The following is a 14,331-nucleotide window of genomic DNA, read 5'->3' as shown; positions in this document are numbered from 1 at the left end:
ATAGAGGGCCAAGCGACAGAGTCATCACGTTTCTAAAAGACCACCTTTAGGGGCACCTGGGTAGCTCAGTTGGTTAAGCATCGACTTCGGCTCAGATCACGATTTTGCGGTTTGTGAGTTCGAGCCCCACATCGGGCTCGGTGCTGACAGCTCAGAGATTGGAGCCTGCTTCAGATTCTGTGTCTCCTCTCTCTGCCTTTCCCCTGCTCATGCTCTGGCTCTCAAAAATAAATAAACATTAAAAAGTTAAAAAAAAAAAAAGACCAGTTTTCATTTTATAGATTTTAAAAAATGTTTTTATTACTTTTGAGAGAGAGAGCAAGCTCCACACTGTCAGCACAGAGCCCGACACAGGGCTCAAACCCACGAGCCGTAAGATCATGACCTGAGCCGAAATCAGTTGGATGCTTAACTGACTGAGCCATGCAGGAGCACTTGATTTTATAGATTTTTAAAAAAATGGGTGCAATCACCACTTTTTAAAACAGCTCTATGGAGGCATACCTTTACATGGCCTACAGTTCATCTGTTATAATTGTATACTTTCTGTGAGTTTCAGCAAATTTATACAGCCCTGCGAGCATGGCCACAGTCCATTTTTAGGACACTTTCATTATTCTAGAAAGTTCCCTCATGCCGGTTTGCTGTCAGTCCCTGCTCCCATCCCAGCCCCATGCAACCATTGCTCTCTGTCTCTATTTTCTTTTTTTTTTTTTTTTTCAACTTTACCACCCACTCCCCTGCCATCTCATTTTAAACCTCTGATTCTCCTCTGGAAAGTTCGAGTTGGTGGTGGGCTCAGTGAGGCAACTCTGCAAAGTCCCTGACCCAGGGACTGCCTCACCCAGGCAGCACACAGTATGTACCAGGAAGTGATAATATGCATACATCCGGCAATGAGCAGACCAGGAGGCGCCTCTCTCAGATCCTTACCTGGCTCGCAAGTGGACCCCTTTACACTGACCATGACTGGAATGTGCCAATTGAGTTTAACCTTTGTTCTAAAGCGGTGGTTCTCATTTGGCTCACAGCTGGCCTGAGGTGGCAGCATCACAGGCAGGCATTGTCGGACAGTGGCTTGCATCAGGGAATCACGGGATGCTTTACAGGCCTGTCGTCAGAACTCCTAACACAAGCTGTGAACCAGGCTGAGTCATGGCAGTGTCTGCTCAGTAGCCCAGAGGGCCTTGCCTTCTTTAGAGAATCTTGCTCAATACCGTCCTCACATACTGCTTTGTAGGCTTTTCTGGTTTTCAGGGGAAAATAACATATGGGCCAGATAGTGCAAAGGAAGTAATTCAAGTGGCTTTTAGCACCATTTCTCAAGTATTTGACTTGGTTGAACCCTACTCTTACTTGTTTTGAGTAGCAGTCAATACCGAGTCTAACAAGGAGCCCCTTTAGGTTAACAAAGTTAGAGGCAACCAAGTACCTCTGGACCTCGGAGAGACCCGTGACCTGACTGTGAGACTGCTTCTTGTGGAAGAAGGGCACAAGGCATGGTCGGGGTCAAGGAGACTCGAATTGCCGAGTCTGTGCTGAGTCTGTCCCCATTTGCAAAATATGGATGAAAGCATGTGCCTGCCAAGGTGGTGGTGAGGAGTCCAAATCGTGTAGGAGAAGTGCCAAAACAGGACACGCTGAAGCTGCCCTTTCTAAAATATGTAGCTTTAGGGGCGCCTGGGTGGCGCAGTCGGTTAAGCGTCCGACTTCAGCCAGGTCACGATCTCGCGGTCCGTGAGTTCGAGCCCCGCGTCGGGCTCTGGGCTGATGGCTCAGAGCCTGGAGCCTGTTTCCGATTCTGTGTCTCCCTCTCTCTCTGCCCCTCCCCCGTTCATGCTCTGTCTCTCTCTGTCCCAAAAATAAATAAACGTTGAAAAAAATTTTTTTTAAATATGTAGCTTTATTGAGGCATGTTGTACATATCACATGTGATTCACCCATTTCAAGTATATAATTCAATGATTTTTTACAGTAAATTTACCAAGTTGTGCACACATCACCATAAATCAGTTTTCGAACATTTCCATCTACCCAGTTAGATTCCCTCCAGCCCATTTGCAGCCCCAGCCCCCAGCCTCAGGCAACCACTGAAAATATACCTTCTGTCTCTATAAATTTGCCATTTCTGGACGTTTCATATCAGTGGAGCCATTTGACATGTAGTCTTCTGTTTCTGTTAACATAATGTTTTTGAGATGTATCTGTGTTGTAGCATGGCAGTAATTTGTTCCTTTTTATTGGCAAGGAATATTAAATAGTATGTATAGACCACGTTTTATCTGTCGTCTTACCAGTTGGTGGACATTTGAGTTGTTCCCATTTTTTGCCTATTACGTGCAGTGTTGCTAAGAACATTGGTCTGTAAATCTTGGCTGGATAAATGTTTTTGTTTCTCTTGGGCAGAAAGAATTGTTCGGTCATGTGGTAACTTTAAGTTCAACCTTTGAGAAACTGTTGAATCACTTTCCAAAATGGCGGCACCATTTTACATTCCCACAAGCAGTGAATGGAGGAGGTTCCTGGTTCCCACATCCTCACCAACACTTGTTATTGTCTGTCTAGCTGTGAATTGGTGTCTTGTGCTTTCAATTTACATTTCCCTAATAATTAATGATATTGAGCATCTTTTTATGTGCTTTTTAGCCATTTGTGTATCTTAGGTGAAATGTTAATTCAAATCCTTTATCCACTTTTGATTGGGTTGATTGTCTTATCAATGTTCTTTGCATATTCTAGATGCAAATTCTCTATCAGATACGTGTTTTGTATATATTTTCTCTTACCCTGTTGCTTATCTTTTCATTTTCTTAATGGTGTCTTTTGAAGCATTCAAGTATTTAATTTTGCTGATGTCCAGCGTATCAATTTTTTTGGCTTATGGACCTTACTTTAGGTGTCATATCTACAACATCTTTGCAGTTATAGCTCAAGGTCCTGAAGATTTTGTCCTAAGTTATCTTCCAAAAGTCTTATTGTTGTAGCCCTTACATTTAAGCCTATGACCCATTTTGAGTTAATTTTTGTGAGTGGTGTGAAATGAAGGCCCAAGTTCATCTTCTTGTGTGGATTTCCATATGGTCCCAGCACCATTTGTTGAAAAGACTGTTCTGTCCCTGATGTACATTTGATCCTTGGAACAACATAGGTTTGAACGGCACAGATCCATTTATATGCAGATCTTTTTCAATAAATATGATATAGTACTATACAGGCATTTTCTCTTCCTTATGATTTTCTCAGTAACATTTTCTTTTCTGTAGCTTACTTTCTTGTAGGAATACAGTACATAATACATATAGTATGCAAAAGGAAGTAAAAGTCCTTCAACTTTTTCAAAATTGTTTTGGCTGTTCTTAGGTTTTTGCAATTTCCTATAAATTTTAGGATCATCTTGTTCACTTCTGCAAAAAAGCCTGCTGGTCATTTAAAAACATTTTTTAAATAGAATTAACTAAGTCTTCTCAGCCATGAACATGAGGTGTTTCTCTGTTTATTTTGATCTTCTTTAATTTCCCTCAACATTTTCAGATTTTCAGTGTACCAGTCTGACACTTTTGTTAGAGTTATTCTTAAGTGTTTTTATTTTTATTTTTTTTAAATGAACCTGGCTTCTGACAAAAGGAATAAATAATAGGATGGTTGTCACCAAGGGGAATGGGTGGGTATACCTGGTCACTTTCACTTTCATCATAAGAATAAGTTAAATCTGACATAATATTGGTTTGATTTTTTTTTTAATGAAAAGGAAAGCAAAGAACTATCTATGACCTGTGTGTGCAATTTAAAGAATATTAATAATAATAATAATAATGAATACCTGTATCAGACTAAAAAAACCAAAAAACAAAAAACATTTCTAAGACCCTATGCCCTGTCTGATTCAGTCCCCCTCCCTTCCTGCCTGATGGCAAGCTCCTGAATTTTTTGTCAATCATTCCTTCACTTTGCTTTCTGGTTTTACCATATGTGTATTTAACTATAAACAACAAAATGTTTACTTTCGCCTGTTTTGGCCTTTATATAACTGTAATCATAGTGAATGCATTTTTGTGTGACTTATTCTTGTTTGCATTATGTTCCTGAGATTCATCTATTTGAAACATGGGTTGTATTCCTTCCTTCCATCCACCCACCCATCCATCCATTCATCCATCCATCAGAGCTTTATGGTATTCCATTATATGAGCATATGACAGTTTATTTTTTCCAGCTACTGATGGTCCTTTGGGTTATTTCTTTTTCCCTTTCTTTCTTTCTTCCTTTTTTTTTTTTTCTTTTGCTATGAATAATCCTCTACTGCACAGGTTAGAGTTTTTTTAGGGTCTCGCTAGGAGCAGAATCCCTGGGTTGGAGGGAATGTGCTTCAAGTTGATTGGGTAATGGCAAGATATTCTCCCAAGTAGAATGCCAATCACACTAAACTTCCACCATCAGTGGATTAGTTTTCTAATGTTGCTATAACAAATCACTACGAGCTTAGTGGCTTAAAACAATGCACATTTATTATGTTACAGTTCTGGAGGTGAGAAACTTGAATGGGGGGGGGTCTTACTACATTAAATCAAGACGTCAAAAGGGCTGTGTTCCTCTCTCGTGACTCTGAAGGAGGTGCCATGTTCTTACCTTTTCCAGCTTTTACGGGCTGTCCTCATTCTTTGGCTCATGGCCCCTTCCTCCATGTTCAAAGCCAGCAATGGCGCAATTGAGTCTTTTCTGACATTGTATCCCTGCAACACTGATTCACTGCCTCCTTCTACACACAAGGACCCTGTGACCACACTGGGCCCACTGGAATAATGCAGGATAACCTCCCTGTTTTAAGGTCAGCTGATGAGCCATCTTAAATCCGTCTGTTTTAATTCCCCTTTCTTAGGTAGTGCAACATGGTCACCAGTTCTGGGGATTAGGAGGTGGACATCTGTGGGGGCTATTTTCTTTCCTACGACTGTTAGTATTGAAGGTCTTCCCTGTTCCACAGAAACGGGGATTTAAACATTTTAGCAATTTGTATATGTATAAAATACTTATCTTAGTAACTATCTTAAAACAATCTGTTCAGATTTTCAGCTCCTCCCCCTCTCTGGGCTTCTCTAATTTTTCCGATTTCTCTGTTGTCCCTGCATGAAGCACCGTCAAGTTCTGGAGGCAGAGTGCCTGGGATATCTCGGTATGAGCTGGGTGGCTTGAGTAGGTCACCTTACCTCCTTAAGCTCCAGATTCCTCTCCTATAAAGTAGGGATCATTACCTTAGTCACGCAGCATTGCTATGAGAGTCACATGAGGTGGCGCCTAGAAAGTCTCAGCACGGTGCCTGACACGTACTAGAAAGTCAGTAAATGTATGAGCTTTTGTTATGTATTGATTCAGTCACCCATTCATGAAACAGCTCCGGAGTGCCAGACCCTGGGCTCACTCGCCCAACGTTCAGAACTGTGTATTTAACACCCATCGCTAGCTGTGAAGTCCATTTGTTGTGAGGCATTTACACCGCCGGGTTTAATGCTCGATAAGCTTTATTGCCGTGCTACGTACTGTGTAGAATGTGATGTGTACTGAAGGTCCAGTTCCTAGAGCTCCCTTCCTCAGAGAGGCAGAGAGCTGGGCTCACTGTGCTCTTCATGTGTGTCTATTTGTTCGTGAAAGACACACAGGAGCAGAAAGTGAGAGAAGTTTTTCCTCACTGGCCTCAAATGATTCCCAGGTTCCGGAGTGGACCACGTGTCATCTGAAAAAGGAAGCAAAGAATGTCTTCACCCTTTTATGGACAAGGAATCACGTTAACAGAGTTTTTCTTTAAGCCCTAATGTTGTCACTCTTGCTATTTTTTTTTTTTTTAACTAAAGAGTACATTTCCTCCTTTCAATACCTGAGCTGACCTTCTGAGTTTTCAATTCCCTGAACAGCGACGATGGCAGCCAAAATTACTTGAATTGGAAGAATCCTGTCTGATACAAAACTAAGTTTTTAATCTGTGGTTCATCATTCTGTTTTTCAGAGCTAATTCTTTGCTTTCGGGAGACTTTTATGTGGTGTGGAAAAATGAAAGTAAATTCTTCAAGACTTTTTAAGGCCCTTGTTATCCATAGTGGTGGTGCTGTGCGTGCGTGTGTGTGTGTGTGTGTGTGTGTGTGTGTAACCCACATATATGCCAGCTACCAGGTGAATGAGAGTTTGGATAATGGGTGTGAGGTAGGGAGTTAAAGAAAAAAAATTTAAAAAAAAATTTTTTTTTTTCAACGTTTATTTATTTTTGGGACAGAGAGAGACAGAGCATGAACGGGGGAGGGGCAGAGAGAGAGGGAGACACAGAATCGGAAACAGGCTCCAGGCTCTGAGCTATCAGCCCAGAGCCTGACGCGGGGCTTGAACTCACGGACCGCGAGATCGTGACCTGGCTGATGTCGGACGCTTAACCGACTGCGCCACCCAGGCGCCCCGAAATTAATGTTTATTTATTTTTGGGAGAGAGACAGAGACAGAGACAGAGCATGGGCAGGGGAGGGGCAGAAAGAGAGGGAGTCACAGAATCTGAGGCAGGCTCCAGGCTCTGAGCTGTGAGCACAGAGCCCAACACAGGGCTTGAACCCACAGACCGCAAGATCATGACCTGAGCCAAAGTTGGACGCTTAATGGATTGAGCCACCCAGGTGTCACCTCCCTTAAAAAAAAGTTTTTTTTTTTTAATGTTTGAGGTGGGGAGTTTTAAAAATTGAGTTAAGGGGTGCCTGGGTGGCTCAATCGGTTAAGCATCTGACTTCAGCTCAGGTCATGATCTCATGGTTTGTGGGTTCAAGTCCCACAGTGGGCTCTGTGCTGACAGCTGGGAGCCTGGAGCCTGCTTCAGATTCTGTGTCTCCCTCTCTCTCTGCCCCTCCCCTGCTCACGCTCTGTCTCTCTCAAAAATAAAAACATTTCAAAAAATTAAAAATTGAATTGAAAAAAGACTAATGTATATGGTTTAAAATAATTTATTTTTAATTTTTTGATTTTATTTATTTTTTGAAAGAGACACAGTGTGCGAGCAGGGAAGGGGCAGAGAGAGAGGGAGAGAATCCCAAGCAGGCTCTGTACTGTCAGCGCAGAGCCTGACCTGGGGCTCTAACTCATGAACCATAAGATCCTGGCCTGAACCAAAACCAAGAGTCAGATACTTAACCGACTGAGCTACCCAGGCTCCCCTAAAATAAGTTAAATACTCAAACAATAAGGAGTGATTTATAACACGTGTTCCATGAGAAAGAACCGTGTTGCTCCTTAGAACTCCAAAATTGACCTCCTTCTGGGCAGAATCTAAAACTTGACAAAATCCTTTCTCCCAGGCGGATGCATGCCACGCCTACCAGATTGTTCACAGAAACGGGATTCCTGATGAACAGATCATTGTGATGATGTATGATGACATTGCCAACTCTGAAGAGTAAGTAGGGAGTGTTTTTGAACTTGGTGATGAATTCGGGATTTTTTTTTTTTTTAAATGCATACCCGCTCAAAGGAATCTTTAGAATTAATATTAGAATATAAACGTTAGAACGTGCACAGACTGGCAGATGAAATCCCACAGGGCTGCTTCACGTAGAGCTTTGAACACAACTGTGCGGGGGGGGGGGGGGGGCACCCCGGCAGTGTCAGTTGGCATAGGAGCTGCTGAAGGGTGTTTGGGGCTGGTGGCTTTGGGAGAGTTTAAAGTGTAAGTTCCTTCTTGGGACACCTGGGTGGCTCTGTCGATTAAGCGTCTGACTTCAGCCCAGGTCATGATCTCACGGTTTGTGGGTTCGAGCCCCATGTCGGGCGCTGTGCTGACAGCTTGGAGTCCGGAGCCTGCTTCTGATTCTGTGTCTCCCTCTCTCTCTGCCCCTCCCCCGCTTGCACTTTTCTCTCTCTCTCTCTCTTTCTCTCTCAAATAAAACGTCAAGAAAAGAATTAAAAAAAAAAAAGTGTAGGTTCCTTCTCAGCTTGGAGAACTCACCACTGGGCTCTGCAGTGCTCATTCCCGACCTCCGAGCAGGGGCAGGCAGCACAGAGGGGTTGCCTCGGTGGCCCTGTGCGCAGGAGACTCTTACTTGTAGGCTGGATCCTACTGCCCTTCTTTCCATGCTAATTTGCTTTTATTGTTTGTTGAATTCAGCTTTACAAATAGCCGTCTCATGCCTGCTTATCTGCCGTCTTGAGATCAGGAGCAGCACTATGGCTACTAAGCTGCACCGGTGCTAGTCTCCCCCACTCCTTGTTTTCCCTGCTGTGGCCAAGGACGGCTGATCACACGACAGCACAGAGTCCATTCTGAGCTTTCTCGCCTGAACTCTTGTATTAAAGTCTTGTCTTCCGTCCCATCTTTTTCTGTAAAGAGTTTTGCTCTGAGAGATCTCTCGCTCGGGCCTTGCCCCCAGAAGGCCGTACGGTTCCCGCAGGAGGCCGGCCACACCTGTCATTTTCAGGGCAGCCCTTCACTGCTCCCACCAAGAACCGGAGAACTGTGGGCTGCCTGAGATCCCCAGGCTCTAAAGTCACTAGCACGTTGGCAGCTGTGCGGGTGATGAGAAAGGTCTCTGACAAACGTGGTCACTCACTGTTTTTGTACGTAACGGGGGCATAGTTTTGAAGAGAGATTTCAGAGCCATATCACACCACGCGCTTCAAATGTGTCCCTCGGTTTCTTTGTTTTCTTCAGCAACCCCACGCCAGGAATCGTGATCAACAGACCCAATGGCTCGGACGTGTATGCGGGGGTCCTGAAGGACTACACCGGTGAGGTGAGGGGTGCGAGGTTGGAGCTAGCAGGGCTTGTGTTCATTTCAGTGACAGTACGCCCCTCGTTCTCGCATTTCCGGGATCAGAACCTCGCGACACTGATTTCTGGGCGGTGCTTCGTGTTGGTATTAAGATTTGCACTTGAGTAATTTCTGAGAGTTTTGAAAGAAAGCTGAGGAAAGGAAAGGAAAAAAGCTAGAAGTAAGTTGTAGTCTACTGATCTTTAGTTTCTAGTCTTTTTTTTTTTTGTAAGTTTATTTTGAGAGAGAAAGAGAGCGTGCGTGCGTGAGTGGGGGAGGGGCCGAGAGAGAGGGAGAGAGAGAGAGAATCGCAAAGCAGACTCCACGCTGTCAGCACAGAGCCTGACGTGGGGTTTGAACTTACAAACCTTGAGATCGTGACCTGAGCCGAAATCAAGAATCAGGCGTTTAACCAACTGAGCCACCCAGGTGCCCCATCTAGTCTTCTCCTTTAAGCCTGATAATGGATTTCCTTCAACAATACCTGATTTTCTTGTGATCTTAGCAGAGATCCTTGCTGCTAATCTGATTATAGAGCTGTGCTCTTTTCTGAAAATCGGATTTTCTCAGCACCAGCCCTGGTGCAAAGAAAGCATCACTGGATTTTGCTGAAATAGTTTTTCATTAATTGTAATTGTGTATCACTTATGAATTATATCGCTCCCAATTGAATTCTGTCCCTCCCAACTGATTGAGGCTTTATCAATTGACACATTTTTGAAGATACCATAATGACTGCCACCTCATGGTTTTCCAGATCGTAGAGGGATCTCTTAGGAACTAATATTCTTGGTAATAAAGGAACATCTTATCTGAAATTCAGCAATTCTTTCAATTTTTTTTTTTTTAATTCCAGCACAGTTGAATTGAACACATCATGCTTGTAACATAGATGGTCTCATTTTTATGAAATTGTTTTTATATAGTGTGATAAAGAAATACCTGGAATCTTAGTGGTAGGGGGTAGGGTTTTTGGTGGTTTTTTTTTCCCCTTTGTACTTTTCTGTATTGCTTTATTTTTATTTTTATCTTTTATTTTAGAGAGAGCATGTACAGGAGAGGGGGGCAGAGGGAGAGAGAAAGAATCTTGAGCAGGCTCCACATTCAGCACAGAGCCCGACTTGGGGCTTGATCCCATATCATGACCTGAGCTGAAATCAGAAGTCAGATGCTTAACCGACTGAGCCACCCAGGTGCCCCTGTATTGCTTTTTTTAAACAATCAGGCATCAGCATTATAAAATCTTTAAGGACATCAAGTGTCCTTGGGATTTGACCTCCTAGGCAACAAGCTGGATGCAAAGGGAGGCCCAGTGCTGGTGCTTCTCCCTTTCTGCTGTGCCTCTGAGGTGCTTTGCTCTTCCCTGGCTGTGTGTCCCTACCTACCAGCATCTTTGGGTTTCCGCACATGGACTCTGGGATGTTTAGGAAGGAAAGGCGGGCTCGCTGAGTTGCCATCAGCCAAAGGCAAGATGATATTTGAGAAGAGGTCATGCACAGGCCCCAGAAACACTGGCCTTGCTTTGGGTCTACCTTGGTTCCAAAGTGTTTGCTCTTAAACCTTGAGCCTCGGAGATCTGTGGACCGCAGGCTCAGGTCAGCTACAGACTCAGCAAATGCTCTGATTGAGAATGACACCTATGTCTGATTTTGACTTCCAAATTCTCTGTAGGATGTGACCCCAGAAAATTTCCTTGCTGTGTTAAGAGGTGATGAAGAAGCAGTGAAGGGCAAAGGATCTGGAAAGGTCTTGAAGAGGTAATGTCTATTTTATAAAGGCTCCCACACTATCCTAATGACTTGGCCCCCAAATAGGTGTTGTTCTTTGCTCCCGTCCTGTTTACTCATGAGAAGTAACAGAGCGGGAGCTTTGTCCTGACTTACAACAGGCCGCACGGAAGTGATGGCTTCACTGGGGAGTGTATTTCTGTACTGAATTAACCCTAGGAGCCAGGGTCCTTCATTATCATTAATGAAATGTTCTCTGTCACTTGAAGCGACTGCTTTTTGTTGTCCACGATCCTAGGGCTGGTATTTTTCACTGCCAGCACAAAACACTGAGACAGGCGGGAAGCCCTGCAGCCGGTCAGGTTGTAGGGTCTGGCCTTCCAGTTCTGTGCTGTGTTCGAGGTCAGCCCAGTGGGGGGAGAGGCATACATGCGTGTACACAGCTCTCACCTTCGTCCTGGGGAAAACCACCCCACTGCTTGCTGCCGGCTCTGGGTGACCGTGACCGATGGCTTGTTAGCATCTCTTGATGTAGCACTTTAAGTGATGTCAGGGACTTCAGTAACATGCCCTCAGACTCTCTCAGATCCTTGGCAAATGGTGCTGTTCCTTTCATGCCAGAAGGGAACAGTGGGCACAAGGATGGGCAGGTGGGCCGGGCACACAGTGGGCAGACTGCGTGCAGGCTGAGGGGCCTGGAAGGGAAGAAGTCTGAGCTGAAGGACTGTGTTCAGCTGTGTGTGCTGACCTCCTTCCCTCATCTTAGGGCAATCTGGTTGGAGAGCATGGCCGCTGGCATGAGGCCCGATTGCCAAAGGACTTCAGTGTTTGAAAAAAAAATTTTTTTTTAATATTTATTTATTTTTGAGAGAGACACAACACACACACACACTGAGTATGAGCGGGAAAGGCACAGAGAAAGAGGGAGACACAGAATCCGAAGCAGGCTCCAGGCTCTGAGCTGTCAGCACAGAGCCTGATGTGGGGCTTGAACCCACAAACCTTGAGATCATGACTTGAGCCAAAGTCAGACGCTCAACTGACTGAGCCGCCAGGCACCCCAAGGACCTCACTGTTTGAATCATGCCTGGTCCATAAGCCAAGCCACCCGGCAGATGTCTCCTCCCGGACTGTAACTCACAGCTCTGAGGCTCTGGGATGTGCCTTGTGGTTCAGGATCACCCTCAGCAGGAGCAGAGGGCACCACCCAACAGTAGACCGTAGTCCTGGAGCATCTTCTTACTTTTTTGATGGAGCAACTTTTCAGAGAAGTCGAAGTGAAATAGTGGAAATTTTGACCTTGTGTGTCCCGCTCTCTCGGCAGCGGCCCCCGGGATCACGTGTTCGTTTACTTCACCGATCATGGAGCTACTGGAATACTGGTGTTTCCTAATGACGATGTGAGTTTTCCTTAAAATTATAAATACAAAGTAGGAGACTCGCAAACAAAACCTTGGCATTGACATGAAACCTGGGATGTGTGTTTCTCATGTCCTACCAGGGTTGGTTTCTGTGTGTGGCAGGTGAGTGTGGGGGACACGCGTAGCGGCTTGAAATCTGTCTGGCAAGTTTTGCCTACATTTGTCTTTGTATCTGAGCCTTAGTAAAAGGTCTCAGACCTGGGTGCATTGCAGTAGAGGCAGTAATAGAACACGGTCTCTGAACGCTTCAGACGAAGTGATGGAGGAGAGGGCACATTCTTGGCCCCTTTTTATTTTTTTTCTTTTAATATTTATTTATTTTTGAGAGAGACAGACAGCATGAGCGGGGGAGGGGCAGAGACAGAGGGAGACACAGAATCCGAAGCAGGCTCCGAGCTGTCAGCACAGAGCCCAACACGGGGCTCGAACCCACGAAGTGTGAGATCATGACCTGAGCTGAAGTCGGATGCTTAACCGACTGAGCCACCCAGGCGCCCTTCTCTTCCCCTTTTTAAATATTTGAATAAAACACATGAGATGCCACTTTGGGATAGTGCTGTTCACCGTGATTCTTTCTAAGGACCGGTAAATAACAATTTACAAAGCATCATTAGGACTTTTTTAGGGGGGTTCTCTGGAGATGTTGGTCTGAATGTCCGTATTCTTATGTTTCAGCTTCACGTAAAGGATCTGAATAAGACCATCCAGTACATGTACAAACACAAAATGTACCAAAAGGTAACGTCAGCGCTTGGGGCAGCCTGCGGGGAGGAATACGAGGAAGGCAGTAGACACAGAGCCCACCGTATACCGTGACTGCCCCAGCCCCAAATGGCTGTTACCTGGGGAGTCTCCTTGGGATCGGTCTTGACCGCTGGTTTCCCGGGATTAAACTGTTGTAATTCTAGGGCTTTAGCTGTTAGATCAGGATCACTGGAGCTCTTGTTAAAACAAAGTGTGGACCCCACCTCCAGAGTCTGACTTGGAGGCCTGGGGAGAGGCTTGAGAACTTGCCTTTCTGAGTTGAGATGGATACTGATGGTCCAGGGACCACTTTGAAGACCACTGTTCTAGCACTGACCTCAGCTGGGAGCAGCCGGGGAGGAAAACGCCATCGTCTTATTTTCACGTTGGCCGTCGCTCGCCCTTGTAGCACCCTTTATAGAAACTGACCAGCTCGAGCATGCACGTGATAGAAATGTGGAAAGAGGGCCTGCCGCACCGTCTCCCTGAACTGGACGGTGAAACAGTTTTCCTGGCATTATCTATGGCACCATTCGCTCTGCACCATTTCAACTAATGGATCGTTTTCGTCTGTTAGCGATGAATAGGTTTGAGTCCTTCCGGTTTGCATGACAGCAGGTTCTGTAGCCTCCAGCAGCAGCCTCTCACGGCAGAGATCTCACCCAGAAGCAAGAGTTAAAAGACCCTTAAGGATGGGACAGGAATGTGAGCAGAGCCCGCATTTGTGAGAGGTCCGTGCCTGGCCAGGGTGTGAGGTCATGTGTCTCTTTCACCTCACAGATGGTGTTCTACATCGAAGCCTGTGAGTCTGGGTCCATGATGCGCCACCTGCCCTCCGACATCAATGGTACGTGGTGGTCGTGCTGGCCTCTGAGCCAGGCTGGGTGGGCAGGTTGCTCAGTGGCGCAGTCGGTCATTGATTCTGCCGACGTGAAGAACCGGGCGGTGTGTATAAGCAGGGGCTTAGGGCAGCCTGGTGCACAGAAGCGGGGGTGAGGGGTTTACTGTGGGCAGGAATAAAGAATAAATAAAGAATGTGATGTGAGCTTCATGGTGCTCTTCCAGGTTCTAGTAAAGCTACTTAAGTCCAAGATCACATAGCCTTTGGACCAGCTTCCGTCCCTTTGTGATGCACTGCTTGCTGGCCATCTGATCTTGGGCAGTTGACTTACCCTCTTTGGCCCTCAGTTACCCCCGTCTGTGAAATGGGGATGAAGATGCTGTCTGTTGGGAGAGTTGCATTTTAAGTGATACCACTTGCCCAGCACAATTTTGAGCCCATAGCAGCTGGGTAGTAAACGGTAGCTATTGTGTATATTCAAAGTGTTCGTTTGTTTGGTAAATGTTAGCTTTCTCCAGAAATGAAATTAGGTACATGTTCTTCAAGTTTCCAGAGCTATTGAAATGGTTCAGATTATTCTAGAATCACTCAATATCCTAACAAGCACGCGGGCTGCTTATTACCGCCGGCCGCGTCCGTCAGCCAGCTTCTCTGTCTTCCCCATTTCATCTTAGGCAGTTGCTGTAAACAAGTGAGCAGGGCTGGGTACGGCCGTGTCTCTCTGTCCTGCCCGTGCTGTTGGCAGGTGGCGAGCTCTGATCACATCAGACGGGAGGGAGAGGCTCACGCATCGGGTGGGAGCCACGGCAGAGAGGAGAACATAATCA

At 45.5% G+C, this 14,331-nt stretch overlaps 1 protein-coding gene across 1 annotated transcript in view; it reads left to right on the top strand.

Annotated features, from left to right (window-relative positions):
- LGMN (legumain) overlaps positions 1-14,331 on the top strand; it is a 36,052-nt gene that overhangs the window by 14,209 nt on the left and 7,512 nt on the right. Inside the window, exons 3-8 of the mRNA XM_043556880.1 lie at positions 7,323-7,420; positions 8,672-8,753; positions 10,443-10,528; positions 11,823-11,898; positions 12,595-12,657; positions 13,444-13,510. Of these exons, the coding sequence (XP_043412815.1) occupies positions 7,323-7,420; positions 8,672-8,753; positions 10,443-10,528; positions 11,823-11,898; positions 12,595-12,657; positions 13,444-13,510 (472 nt within the window). The remainder of the gene's footprint in view (positions 1-7,322; positions 7,421-8,671; positions 8,754-10,442; positions 10,529-11,822; positions 11,899-12,594; positions 12,658-13,443; positions 13,511-14,331) is intronic.

The sequence above is a fragment of the Prionailurus bengalensis genome, chromosome B3, assembly GCF_016509475.1.
Source record: "Prionailurus bengalensis isolate Pbe53 chromosome B3, Fcat_Pben_1.1_paternal_pri, whole genome shotgun sequence".
Taxonomy (NCBI): Eukaryota; Metazoa; Chordata; class Mammalia; order Carnivora; family Felidae; genus Prionailurus; species Prionailurus bengalensis.
The sequence above is the reverse complement of the archived record's forward strand: the minus strand, read 5'-3'. Positions and strand labels throughout refer to the sequence as shown.